This window comes from Camelus ferus, chromosome 10 (assembly GCF_009834535.1).
Source record: "Camelus ferus isolate YT-003-E chromosome 10, BCGSAC_Cfer_1.0, whole genome shotgun sequence".
Classification (NCBI taxonomy): Eukaryota; Metazoa; Chordata; class Mammalia; order Artiodactyla; family Camelidae; genus Camelus; species Camelus ferus.
Window position 1 is genome coordinate 58,026,298 of NC_045705.1, and position 14,524 is coordinate 58,040,821.

Genomic DNA, 14,524 nt, shown 5'->3' on the forward strand with positions numbered 1-14,524 from the left:
AGGTAAGTAAGTTTAAAGCAGCTCTGTGGCTACAGCTTAGTAGTCTTGGGAAGAGTTTATTAAGGAGATGGAGAAAGTAGGGGGTGTATTTTGCATCTTATTTACCAGCACATCCCAGTTCTCTATTGCTCCCTTGCCCCTCCTTCAACAACCATTTACTGAGAGAGTTTACCAGGCCCAATGTTAAATGCAGAGGGAATACATAGTTGAATAAAGATGAATAAACAAAGTTAGTCAAGGAATTTATAATCTGGAAACCAGGAGAACCAAACAGGTTACACAATTAAAATACACAATGAAAGTATTTAGAAGGTAGTAGGGGAGCACAAAAGATGGTAATATTTAATCCAGACTGAAGAGGTGGGACAGGGTGAGGAGTGGTTGAGAAAATGTGGTCAGGGAAGGCTGGCTGAATAAACATATTCTCAAAGGGAAATGTGTTTTTTTCTTTTCCTGGATTCCAGTTTTAAGCTAGAATAGCCATGTCAGCTCTTGACACAGCCCTGAGAGCCCCACTAGTCAACATGCAGAAAAAAATCTAAGAGGATCATCCTTCTAATTGCCAAACCTTCTCAAGCACTAAAAATCTTCTTATTTTTCTTGAGGGGGAAATTTCAATCTTTTCAAAATTTTAACTTTTTGTTATGGAAAATTTCAAACACATATAAAAGTAGAGATAACAGTATAATATATTCCCATGTACCCATCACCCAACTTCCAGAAACATCCCTTCGTGGCCAATCTTGTTTCATTGATAAGCCCACCTACCTCTTCCACCCCCAATTATACTGAAGCAAGTCCCAGACATATCATTTCATCCATGAATATTTCAGTATATCTAAAAGACAAGGACTCTTTTAAAAACATACTCATATTAAAATTTACAACCAATATTGTAAAACAACCAATAAGTGTTCAAATTCCTGTTCAATATTTTTTAGTTTTTCAAATCAAGATCACAATAAGGCCCACACAGTGCAAATGGATGATGTTGCTTAGGTTTCTTTTTATATCTAAGTTTCTTCCTCTGTCTCACTCATCCCCCTTGCAACTTATTTGTTGAAGAAACTGAATTTTTGTTCTGTAGAGTTTCTCACAGCCTGAATTTTGTTGACAACATCCTTGTACTGTTCTGTTTCCTGTATGCCCTGTAAGTCGATGCTTGATTGCAATCAGGGTTTTGTTTTATTTTTATTTTTTGGCAAGGTGGTGTTTACTTCCAGGAGGAGGCTTGCCTCTGACTTGCCTGTTTTTGATATTAACAGCTGTAATGGGCTGAACTGTGGCCCTCCAAAAGACATGTCCAGGTCCTAATCCCTGGAACTTGTGAACATTACCTTACTTGGAAAAAGGCCTTTTGCAGATTTAAATGTTAAGGATTTTGAGATAAGGAAATCATTCTGGATTCTGTGGTTGGGTCCAAATCTAATGATAAGCGTCATTATAAAAGACATACAGAAGAAATCACAATCAGAAGAGGAGCCAATGAGACCATAGCGGCAGAGACTAGAGTAATGTGACCACAAACCAAAATGTCTGAAGCTACTACAATGGAGGAGGTTAAGAAACTGATTCTCCTCTAACATCTCTGGAGGGAGTGCAGCCTTGCTGATCCTTTGATTTCTCACTTTTGGCCCCTAGAACTCAGAGGGAATAAATTTCCGTTGATTTAACCCATCTAGTTTATGGTAATTTGTACAGCAGCTCTAGGAAACTAACAGAACAGACCTATGATCATAAATGCCTAAATCCATTAGTGTTTGCAAAAACTAGAGATTTTTCTATCATTTTATCAAGGCATTCCATCATTCCTTTTTGATTTATTAAACTTTCCAGGTCATTTAGTTACCTTGAGGTATGGTTTGGATAAGGCAAGATAAATGCTTAATTCTTCCCTTTATTATCTAGTTTTCAAATCAAGTTGTTTCCCTAGCAACCTCCAAAGAATGACCAATTATAGCTTTAATGAGTTATTATTATGAAGTCATGAATTTAAAAATATTCAATGCGTTTTCATCAACTGCCATTATTCTCATTATTGATGTTAAATTACCCCATATTTGGCTAGCAAGATCACATCCTGACTCTTTTTGAGATGATCTAGCAGCTTTGATAGTTTTGATAGCTTTCTTGGTTTCCATTATGAAAAATTATTTAAAGTTTAGCATAAATATTTCATGCCCCAGACCCAGAATCTGTGCTGTTGTCCCCAAAAGTGCCTCACCCCCTTTTTAAGACAGTGGGAGAAAGCACATTGAAAACAAGATCTGTACACTAGAGGTACTGGGTTAGTTACTGTCTTTTCTCTCAAACAATTAATTTTGAAAGGAAGTTGCAAAGGGGTCCTGTGCACCTCCCAATGCTGGCATCTTGCATAACTATATTATAGTGAATATCAAAACCGGGAAATCGACACTGGTACAAAGCATAAAGCTTATTTAGAGATCACCAGTTATACATGCACTTATTTGGGGTTGTGTATGTATAGCGGTCTATGCAATTTTATCATATGTGTAGCTTCATGTAACCACCATCACAATCAAGTTACTTAACTGAGCCATCACCATATGACTCCCCTGTGCTACTCCATAATAACTGCATCTACTTTCCCCATCCCTAATTCCTGGCAATTGCTAATCTGTTCTCTCTCTCTATAAATATGGTATTTCACAAATGGTACCTACTGGAACCATGCACCATATATCTTTCTGAGATTGCTGTTTTCACTCAGAATAATTTCCTTGAAGTTCATCCAATTTGTTGCATGTATCAACAGTTTGCTAGTTTTTAATGTTGAGTAGTATTCCATAGTGTGGTAGTACCACAGTTTGATCCTTTATTCACTAAAGGTCATTTAAGCAGTTTCCAGTTTTTGGCTATTATGAATAAAGCTACTCTGAACATTTGTATGGAAGTTCTTGCGCGAAAATAAATTTTCATTTTCTCTGGGATATATGTCCAATCTCTCTGTAAAGGTGCTACTGAAAATAACTGACACACAACAAACTTGTACATATTTAAACTGTATACTTTCATAAATCTTAACTTACCTATACATCTATAAAAATATCACCATATTCAAGATAATGAACATATTCCTCACTCTCCAAAGTCTCCTCATCCCCCTTGGACTCCTCCTCCCCCATCCCTTCCTGTTCCCCTCTGTCATTCCTTGTGAAAAGTGGTATCAGGCCTTAAATCTCATTACTGATGTATCCTTCAGCAACTAGCACAGTGACTCTGTCTAAAGTACCATTCAATAAACACCTCTATATCTACGACTGAGGTTAAATAAAACATTACCAACATTGTTGAAAATCCATATACCCTCTCTTTATCACATTCCCACCTTCCTTCCTTCTAAAGGAGTGTTCCTCAATCTTTTTCTGATGGTTTTAAATGTATCACCCCACTCCCCATTCCAGGGACCTTTTTAGACATATTTTCCCCCACCACCTTCTTCGATTAAATTATAATACCACATATATACTGTATACATGTGTGTGTATGTACTGTGGCCAACTGTGATATCTAAGATTTTTTTTTTTGCAAACTCCCCCTCAATATCCAGAAGCAGTTTTACTCCCTTAGGGAAATACTGGCCCCTCTAAGAGTGCATGCTCCTCTAGAGGCAATCACCCTACTGAATTTTATCATGCTCCTTGTTTGTTTTCCTTTTAACACTGTTATTATATTTGATGTATCTCAAGATGATACTGTTTTTTTGGATATTTCTGAACCCTGTATAAATGGCATCTTAGTGTGTGTATTCTTCTGCAACTTGTTTTTTTGCTCAACATTATATTTGTGAATTTCATCCAGATTAATGCATGTGCCTACAACCTTTCATTTTTATGTGCCTATAGATCTTTTGTTTTTACTGCTATATGGTATTTCATTATTCATCTTACTGTCAGTGGACAACTGGGTTATTTCTAGCTTTTCCTACTCTTATAAAGGAGGTTGCTATGAACATTCTTTTAAAACTCTCCTAGTACACATGTGCCAAGAGTATCTAGCATATATTACTAGGAGTGGAACTGCTGGGTCATAAGCTAAGTGCATTTTTAAATTGACCAGATAATGTCAAATGTTTTTAAGTTGGATGTATCAATTTGTACCCTCCAGGAAAGTTTTAAGCCTCTGTTAATCTATATCCTCACCAACAATCATTCCTGTCTATTTTTGTCAATCTCATAAGTGTAAAACAGAATCTCGTGGTGACTATAATTTCCATTTCATTGATTAACAGTGAGTACAATCTGTATTAGTTTCCTAGGGCAGTCATAATGAAGTATCACCGACTAGGTAGCTCAAACAACATAAATTTGTTTCCTCACAGTTCTAGAGGCTAAAAGTCCAAAATCAAGGTTTGGCAGGTTGGTTTCTTCTGAGGGCCTCTCTTCTTGGCTTGTAGATGACCATCTTTTTCTGGTGTCTTCTTATGGTCTTCCATCTGTGCCTGTAGGTGTTCCAATCTCCTCTTATATGTATACCAGTCATACTGAATTAAAGCCCACACATATGACCTCATTTTACCTTAATAACCTCTTTAAAGGCCCTTTATCCAAATACAGTAACATTTTGAGGTACCAGAGGTTAGGACTTCAACATATGAATTTTAGGGGGACACAACTCAGCCTAAAAAGGCACCTTTTTATATGGTAATAGCTATTTATATATTTTTTGAGGGCGAGGTAATTAGATATACCCTCCTCCCTATAGTTTTTACTCAGTGGGACACATGTTGTATGATGTATCAGCAGTTCATTCCTATTTTTGAACGAATAATATCCCACTGTATGGATACATTGTTATTTTATTTATCTAATCATCAGCTGATCAACATTTAGGATGCTTCCAATTATTGGCTATTATGAATAACACTGCTGTGAACATTTACATATAAATTTTTGTTTAAACATTTGTTTTCAGTTTTCTTGAAGTGGAAGTGCCAAGTCATATGGTAACTCTGTGCTACACATTTTGAGGAAATAACAAACTGTTTTTCACAGTGTCTGCACCGTTCTACATTCCCACCAACAAAGTACGAGGGTTCTAATTTCTCCACATCCCTGCCAACACCTGCTATTTTGTGTGTGTGTGTTTAATTATTAATGCCATCCTAGTAGGTGGGAAGTGGTATTTCATTTTGGTTTTGATCTGCATTTCTCTAATGACTAATAGTTCTGAGGATCTTTTCATGTACTTATTTGGCCATTTGTACATTTTCTTTGGAGAGATGTTTATTCAAGTCCTTTGCCCACTTTAAAATCTGGTTGCTTGTCTTTCATGTGTTGAGTTGTAAGAGTTATGTATATATTCTGAATATTAAATTCTTATCAGACACTTGGTTTGTAAATATTTTCTCCCCCTTTATGGGTTGTCTTTTTCACATTCTTGATAATGTTCTTTGACGCACAAAAGCTTCTAATTTGTTCAGTTATCTGTCTTTTGCTGTTGTTGTTGATTATGCTTTGATGCTAAATTTAAGAATAGATTGCCAAATCCAAGGTCATAAAGATTTACCTCTATGTTTTCTTCTATAGTTTTTTAGTTTAGGTTATTGATCCAGTTTGAGTTAATTTCTGTATATGGAGTGAGATAGGGGTTCAACTTTATTTTTTTGCATGTGGTTATCCTGTTGTTTTACCACCTTTTGTTGAAGAGACTATTCTTTCTCCATCAAACCACTGTGACATCTTGCTGAAATCAACTTCAACAAACTGATGTTTGAGTTTATTTTGGACTCTCAATTCTTACTTAGTTTATACCTCTATCCTTATGTCAGTGCAGTAAGTTTTTAAATTGGGAAATGTAAATCTTCCAACTTTGTTTTTCCTTTTCAATGTTTCAGGGCCCTTTGCAGTTCCATATGATTTTGAGGACTGGCTTTTCCATTTCTTAAAAAAAAAAAGGCCACTGGAATTTTGATAGGAATTGCACTGAATCTTTGGATTTCTTTGGGGAATATTGAAATAGTAGTGATATGAAATCTTCCAATCCATAAACATTTATTACTTCCATTTATTTAGATCTTCTTTAATTTCCTTCAGCAAAATGTTTTGTAGTTTTTAATATACAAGCTTTCACCCTCTTCGTTAAATTTATTTCTAAGTATTTATTTTTCAAGGCTATTGTAGTCAGAATTGTTTTCTTAATTTTCTTTCAGCTCATTCATTGATTATAAGTACAGAAACACAACTAATTTTTGTGTTTTGATTCTGTACCTGCAACTTTTGCTGAATTTGTTTATTAGCTCTAGAACTTTTTGTAGATTCTACAGGATCTTCTATATACAATCATGTCATCTGCAAATAAAGATAATTTTTCTTTTTTCTTTCTAATTTGGATGCCTTCTATTTCTTTTTCTTGCCTAATTGCTCTGATTAGGACTTCCAGTTCAATGGTGAATAGTAGTGGTGAAAATGGACATCCTAGTGTTACTGATCTTAGGTGGGGAAAGCTTTGTGTCTTTTACTATTGAGTATGATATTCAATGTGGGTTTTTCATAAATGCCTTTTATCATGCTAAGGAAGTTCCTTCCATTCTATTCCTAATTTGCTGTGTGTTTTTATCACAAAAGAGTGTTGCATTTTGGGAAATGTTTTTTTCTGTGTCTTTTAAGATGATCATGTGGTTTTTTTTCACCTTCATTTTATTAAGTTTATCTTTTTGGTTGGTCTTCAAGGTATTAAGAATGACAGTACTAGACAATTTAATTTCCAAAGAAATACAAAATAACACTGTTACTTTTGAATTGTTAGAAGAGCTGGGTTATGAATTGGAAGAATTTCCTATGCAGACAGAAAGCAAGCACACATAAACAAATGGTAAGGCCGGCAGAACTACCTTTGGAGTTACTACACTAGAGAAAGTATCTGTGACAACATCTGCTTCAGTTACACATACAAAGCATTTCATAAAATATTAAGGATAAAAGCAAGCTTCATAAGTAATTAAAATTAAACAAAAATTCCTAGGGCCAGCTGTTTCCCTTTAGGGGATGAAAAATACAGAGAGCACCTTAAAATTTACAATGTCAGTATAGATTACCCCCAAAATATCTTTCAGAACATGTACAGCTACAATTTTGATATGCGGAAAAAATGATTCTTCTCCCAAAAGACAAAATAATAATGGTGTACAATAAAAACCAAGAGTTTCAAATTTCTTTTTTGATTATGAGATCACTAGGTTGCTTTCAGCAGTATAACAAGAGAAGCATAACAAGTTCTTCATAACAGAAAAGCACATGGCACAAAACTTGGAGGTGTGAGCTCTTCTGGTACTTGGAACAAAAGGGCATATCTCCTAGTTACATCATTCTTATTAAATTTTTATTACTACTACTTTCAATCTAAACATAAGAGCATCTCATTTATTTCTCATCTCTGGGGAGCAAGATACTCTTATGAGTGAACAGAGGAAAATGAAAGCTTATCTCTGTGTCCAAATCAGTTTACACATTTTTAATTCATTTTCTATGAAAATAATATAAGCTAAAAATATAGACAGTAGTAGAGTATGGAAAACACTATGTGTGAGTGTGTGACCTTGGGCAAGCCACATATACTTCCTGAATCTGTTTTCCTCTCTATAAAATGAGCATGATAATACCATCCTCAGAGCATGTGCTTAAAAACTCCCAGAAAATTGGTAAGTGCTGTATAAAATAGTAGCTATTTTTGAAGCTTATGTTTTATTAACTACAGGTAGTGTATTCAATCTTAACTATTCTTAGAAAAAGAGATTTCAAAAAATTTTGTCAGGGGACAATCTCTCTGATAAAATCAGAAATGAAAAATGTCACCCTACTCCATACTCCAACACTTAATGAAAACTGGAAAAACTCACTTCTAAATAAGTCATGGATTAATGAGAGGGAAAATGCAGAAACAATTAAAAAGCCCTACTTACATATCAGAGAATGCAGTAAAGTAGAAAGAGATAATTTTTTTAGCTTTAAGTGGATTTACTTGAAAACAAGAGATACTGAAAATATAGACCCTAATAGAAAAAAAAACTTGAAAAAGCATAAGAACAGAAACTAATAAAATAGGAAGAAATAATGAATATAAAGGCAGAAATTAAGGAAATAGAAAACAACACCGAGAAGTAGAGCAAAAGCTGGCTCTTGAAAAACATTAATAAAATAGACTGGTAAGTCTGATCAAAGTAAGAGAGAAAGCACAAACGATATTAAAAATGAAAAGGGACACAACTATGGAGGCAAACAAATTTATGCCTTCAAATTCAATCAATGAAATGACGACTGTAAAACTAACAGTAAAGTGTAAGTTATCAAAATGTACTAAAAAAGAAACAGAAAACCTTAGTGGACCAATAAACACAATTAGATCACTAGTCAAAAATTAACCTCTCCATTAAAGGAACAAAACCAAAGTGTTTTTAGATTTTTCTCCCCAACATTCTCTTACAGAAAATATCAAATGTATAAATATTAAAAAAAAAGAATTGTCCAGAAACATCCACATACCCAACTACCTAGATTCTTCAGTTAACATTTGTCTACATTTTCTTTCCCATAACTATGCATCTATCCATCCATCCTTCTTTCTATACATCAATCCTTTTATATCTTTTATTGGATCCCAGCGGAGGTAAAAATATGAGAATATAGAAATATGAACAGGATTTCAAAGCATCAGACTAGTGATCTTTGTGTTTCCATATTAACTTAATATTTTAAATGTTTTTCTAAAAATAGAATTGGAGCTATGGCACACTGAAAACAAGAATAAGTACACACAGAGGCATTCAGGAAGGAGTCTGTGCCCCTTTTCTTTCTCATCTTTGGATACTGTCTTGTGAGATGGATATCCTGATTCCTTTCCAAACAATTTTCTAAGGTATTAGCCAGTTCCCGTTCTCCCTACCAAAAAGAGAATTGAACAGGATCTTTCAAAATAGCAGTTATAAAATGAATGCATTTTTATAAATGTATTCATTCAGTCAGGAAACATTTACTATGCACTTAATTTATCAGAAAGAAAATAAGATTTATTAATCACAGGGACAATTTATCTTCCAAAGGACAGTTTTTTTACTGCAAAAAATTTTAATCTGTCAGATCCTGAAGAAAATCAATTCCATTTATTTTCTCTATACACAGTATGACATGCCAGCAAAGTAGATGGACCTCAACACTTAAATGAAAAGATTTCTATTAAGAATGACAGCACAGAGAAGGCAAGATAATTTTTTGAAAACAAGATATTATTTAAAAAACCCAAGATATATTAATTTCTTTGATTATAAAATGCTATTTATAATTTACCTTTTGTGCCACTTTATTATTCTTCACACTCTCACATGACCTTGTTGTTTTCCCACATGAATGAAATGAGTGTATTCAGATTAATTTGAGTGGAAGATAAAACTCTTAAGCCATTCTTCTCAAAAGCAACATACATGGCAATGGACTAATGTCCTAAGCTAGCCTGTATCATCACCTCCCTTTTTAACCTTCATACCAACTCAATCAAGGAGAACAAAATACCCTCTCACTTTGTTAGAAGGAATAATGTTTCTAGGAAATTTGTCCTTTAAAGCATTCTTCTAATGTCATTGTTACCTTCATTTTGTTTGTACGCAAAAACATTTTAGATTCTAAAATGGATAACATCACATATTGCATTAAAGGTAACTTGCCTTGCTGGAGGTTTCTAACAAAAACTGGAATGTGTTCTGCACAGCTTGGCATGTCTCTAGCTCAGTCCGACTGAAGGCTATTAAATAATCCTTGAGGTGATCATACACATTTCCATCAAGAGCCTGTATTAAGAGGAGTAAACAAAAGCAAAAAATTATGATAAAGCTTTGATACATAATGCTTACTGTGTAAAAGGTAAGAGCAGTTTAAGATCTATTAAGAAAAAATTAATAAAAAATAAATATTGTTATGTAACAGTAAACATAAACCTTAAACAATCACTTGGGAAAATGTTGAATTTCTCTATTAATTAGGAACTTTTAAAAAAGGTAAACACCAATATTGGTAAGGCTGTGGTAACAGGATAAAACTTGGGAGACAAAATGCTTGGGTTCTGATCTTTGCTCATCTTCTTATTAGCTGTGTCAACTTCCATAGTTATTTTATAGGAACAGGTGTGGGAGTCGAATGAAATAATGGATATAGATGATCCAGGCACAGTGCCTAGAAGAGAACAGACATTCAACAAACATTAATCTCTTTTATTTTTTCTCATCCATTATTGGTAGGATTATAAATTAATATACTGGTACCATAGAACAGTCAGAGAGAAAACACAATAAAAATGGTTAAAAAAAAAAAGTGACTCAGAAACCCTGTTTGGGGATAGAAACACCAATGTAATATCTACAAAGAGTTTTAAACATTCTTATTTTATAAACATTTAGAGCAAGACTCTTTGAAATTGGAAAAAAAAAAGAAAAGAAAACCACTAAACATTTGAGAAACGATTAAGTTATGATATACATACTGACTAAAATATATACGGCACCAAGATAAAAGCTGTGGAAACTGTAGAGATGGAAATGTACTAAATAATTTCAGGTTAAAAAAAAAGTAGAGCAAATAGAATACATATGTACATACTAGTAACAAGTATAGGAAAACATATCAATAATGATGATGATGATGATGGTTCTGGGCTCTTGCCAATCAATGAAGATTTTCTTAAAAATTGAAGTAAAATTCACACACCATAGAAGTCACCATTCTAACTAACTATTCTAAAATGTACAATTTAGTGGCTTTTAGTACCTTTACAATGTGTATAACTAATACTACTATTTAATTTCAGGACATCTGCATCACCCCCGAAAGAAATTCCATACCCAATAAGTGATCATTCCTAATTCTCCCCTCCTCCTAGCCTCTAGCAACCACTAACCTACTTTTTATCTCTAGAAATTTGCCTATTTTGGACATAAAAATGGAATCATATGATATGTGACCTTTGGTGCCTGTCTTTGTCATTTACCATGTTTTCAAAGTTCATCAAGGTATTAGTACTTCATTTTATTTTATTGTTGAATATTTCATTTTATGGATATACCACATTTTGTTTATCCATTCATTAGTTGGTGAACATTTGGGTTGTTCCCACTTCTTGGCTATTATGGATAATGCTGCTATCTACATTTGTGTACAAGTTTCTGTTTAAACACCTGTTTCCAGTTCTCTTGGGTATTAGGTCTGCTGGGTCCTATGGTAATTTTATGTCTAACTATGTGAGAAACTGACAATCTGTTTTCCACAGTGGCTGTATCATTTTGCATCCCTACCAGCAATGTATGAAGGTTTCAATTTCTCCACACCCTCATCAACACTTAATATTTTATGGGTTTTTAAAAAATTATTCACATCGTCCTAGTGTTATTGCTGTTTTGATTTGCACTTATCTAGTGACTAATGATGTTGAGTGTCTTTTCATGTGCTTATTGGTCATCTGTATATTTTCTTTCTTTGAAGAAATGTCTACTCAAGTCCTACACTCATTTTTTAATTGGGTTGTTTGCCCTTTTTTTTGTTGAGTTGTAAGAGTTCTTCATATATTTCGATACTTTTTATATATTTGGATACACATATCCTATTAGATATCTGATTTTCAGATATATTTTCCCATTTTGTGGGCTATCTTTTCACTTTATTAATAGTGTCCTTTGATGCATAAAATTTTTTAATTCTGTTGAGGTCTAATTTAGCTATTTTTTCTTTGGTTTTAGTGTCATTTCTAAGAATCCTCGGTGGGGGTTTTATAGTAAGGAAATTATTTATATGTGTTACTTTGATTATTTCATTAAACTTTTACTATAAAACTGACTTTAAAAAATACACAGCTTCTGTCCCAAAAACATTGAGTAATCTGCACATTCTAGAGAGTTTAAACCACTAGATGGCACCCTCAAGCACTTTAAATATAGGTGGCGCAAATTCCTTAAGATTTCTTTCTGTGAGGTTATGTAATATCCCCAGAGACTGCTGGTGTTAAGTCTGAATAAAAATTCCTATCTTAGAACATGCTTCTCATGAACATGTTAAAAAATGAGCATTTAGCTACTTCTGATAAAAACCTTTTGCCTTAGAAATGGTCTTGGTAGATGGTGATAACTTTGTGTTTTCAGGAAACCAATGGAACATTTTATTTAAACACAGCAAAGGGCAATGTAGGCATCATGAGCTCCCACCCTCAGAGTTTCTGATTCAGTAGGCTAGGGGTAGGACCTGAGAATCTGTATTTTCTAACAATTTGCTGCTGGTTTGGGTACCATACTTTGAGAACCACTGGACTAAACAGTCATTTTAGCTGATAAGGTTGAATGTTTATGTAGACTTAGATCCTGGTGACCCTGTAGAAGCACAGTGGCTAGAGACAGAGAAACCTACTATCCTGAATAGGGTAAACAGCACCAGAAGAGCAAATAGGCAGATCAGCCTCTGTTTTCAACTGAGAACCATGCTCTACTTCAGAAATATAAAGGCAGCATGATACAGTATGGGAAAGAATCCCAGTTCTGAAATAAGCTGGATGTGGATTAGAAATCCAGAACTTTTATTCATCAATGTGATGGTTTTCCCTTCTATAAATAGGAAAAGTGGGAATACTACATATTCCATGGGACACTGTGAAGATCATATAATGTAACAGAAGTAGCACAATGTTAGTCTCCTTTCTTGTTTTGGTAAAAAATCTTCAATGCATTGGCAACATATTGATAATTGTTAAAGCTGGGTAATGAGTACAAGGGCGTTATTATACTTCTATTTTTACTTTGGTGTATATTGGAAATTTTCCATAAAAGAGTAAAAAGAAAACCTGAATATCAGATTAGAAAGAAAAAGTGATGTCACAAAAAAAAATTTTTTAAAGCTCCCACTGTATATTTTGAAAAGTCAAAACTGTTCAGTTGGTATCAAAGGTTCTTCACATTCTAGTCTCAAACTATCCCTTATTAGCACCATCTCTCATCAGTGCTGTCTGCACTGTACTCACATCCCAAATACACCAAGTCATTCTGGAAAATGATATTCACTATCATGTTTCCAATTAAGTTATTCTCTTGGCCTGGAATGTCCTTCGCCCTCTTCTCTCCCACTCAAAAAGTAATAATGATGGCTAACACAGACAACTAATATTTACTAATGACTTACTATGTTCCAAATGTTATACAAAACTGACTCAACCAGTTCCTCCTTAGTGCTTCCACAATTTTCTGTATGTTGTATACATATTATTGCAAGTCATGGATTGAGTCCTTATTCAGGCATGGTGTCTGGCAGATAGTAAATGATCAAAATACTTATAGATTAAATGAATGAATGCTTTGCTCCAGAGTTTAATGTAGCAACCAAAATGCACTAAATTAGTTAGCTTACAGGCAAGGTATAACCAACATATTCCAGTATGGAAGAATGTACCATTACTCATCATATACCAAATATAGCAAAGGCTTCTTTTGGCTTCAGCGATCCAAGCGAGACTTAATGAATTTATATTGGTGGGATGTGGGCCAGATGATTGGGAGCCTCTTCCAGCAGACAGAGATTAATCTTAAAATATTTCTTTCACCCTATTCACACTCCCTGAATTTTAATTATCATCTATATAGGGTTTCAGTATTCACTAACCCACCCATGTACCAGTTTTTCTGGTGGATAAGGGTAAGATAGCTGGAAGCCTCCTGGCCTAATGTATTATTGCTAGTGTTTATAAAGTTAATGTAGGAGGTATGAAAATTAAGAAATGATTGGACTTCAAAGCACAGGAAGTGGATGATTACCCTATGATTGGCTCCAGTCCCCTGCTTCAAGTTAACTGTAATTGTTTGAGCCAGTGATGGCACCAGGAGATGAAGTTCAAAGCAATTCTGGGTAGTACCGTCTCAACTTGGTTTGTGATTAGAAAGCAGACTGCATACATGGACTCTGATAAAAAGCCAATAACTGGAAAAGAAGGAGTCCTCCAAAACAGAATGAAATACTGGGAACGAAAGAAGAGAGCTTGAAAATGCTTTTTACAAATTCTTCCATCACAATACTCACCACTGTCTATGATAATATTCAGTACTTGTCTCGTCCGGATTATTGTCGCAATCTCCTATTGCTCTGCATACAGTTGTTCCTCCCACCAACCCATTTGTACACTGCAGATAGGAGGCTATTTCTACACTGCAGATAGGAGGATGTTTCTAAACTGCTCAACAATGTTCACTAGTTACCCATTACATTTAAACTAAAGTAAAAACAAAACAAAACAAAAAACCTTTCATGACTTCCTGACTGCATGATTTGGACCTGGCTTGTCTCTTCAGCTTCTGCACTTATTGCTCCCCATTTCCCTGTCCCATTACACTTTCCCTACGATGTATATCTTCTGTTTCCTCCAATATTGCTCTTTTGCCTCTAAGTTTTCACAAAGGCTTTTCCTCTTTCTTGACTTCTTCTCTACCCTCTCCTCCTTGGAAAATTAAGATTTTCACTTACTCATTATCTATTCTGGACATCCCACTTGT

General features: G+C 34.4%; 1 protein-coding gene across 2 annotated transcripts in view; it reads right to left on the bottom strand.

Annotated features, from left to right (window-relative positions):
* FCHSD2 (FCH and double SH3 domains 2) overlaps window positions 1-14,524 on the bottom strand; it is a 194,330-nt gene that overhangs the window by 66,711 nt on the left and 113,095 nt on the right. For both annotated transcript variants that reach the window (XM_006181609.3, XM_032489304.1), the window contains exon 9: window positions 9,677-9,799. In XM_006181609.3, the coding sequence (XP_006181671.1) occupies window positions 9,677-9,799 (123 nt within the window). The remainder of the gene's footprint in view (window positions 1-9,676; window positions 9,800-14,524) is intronic.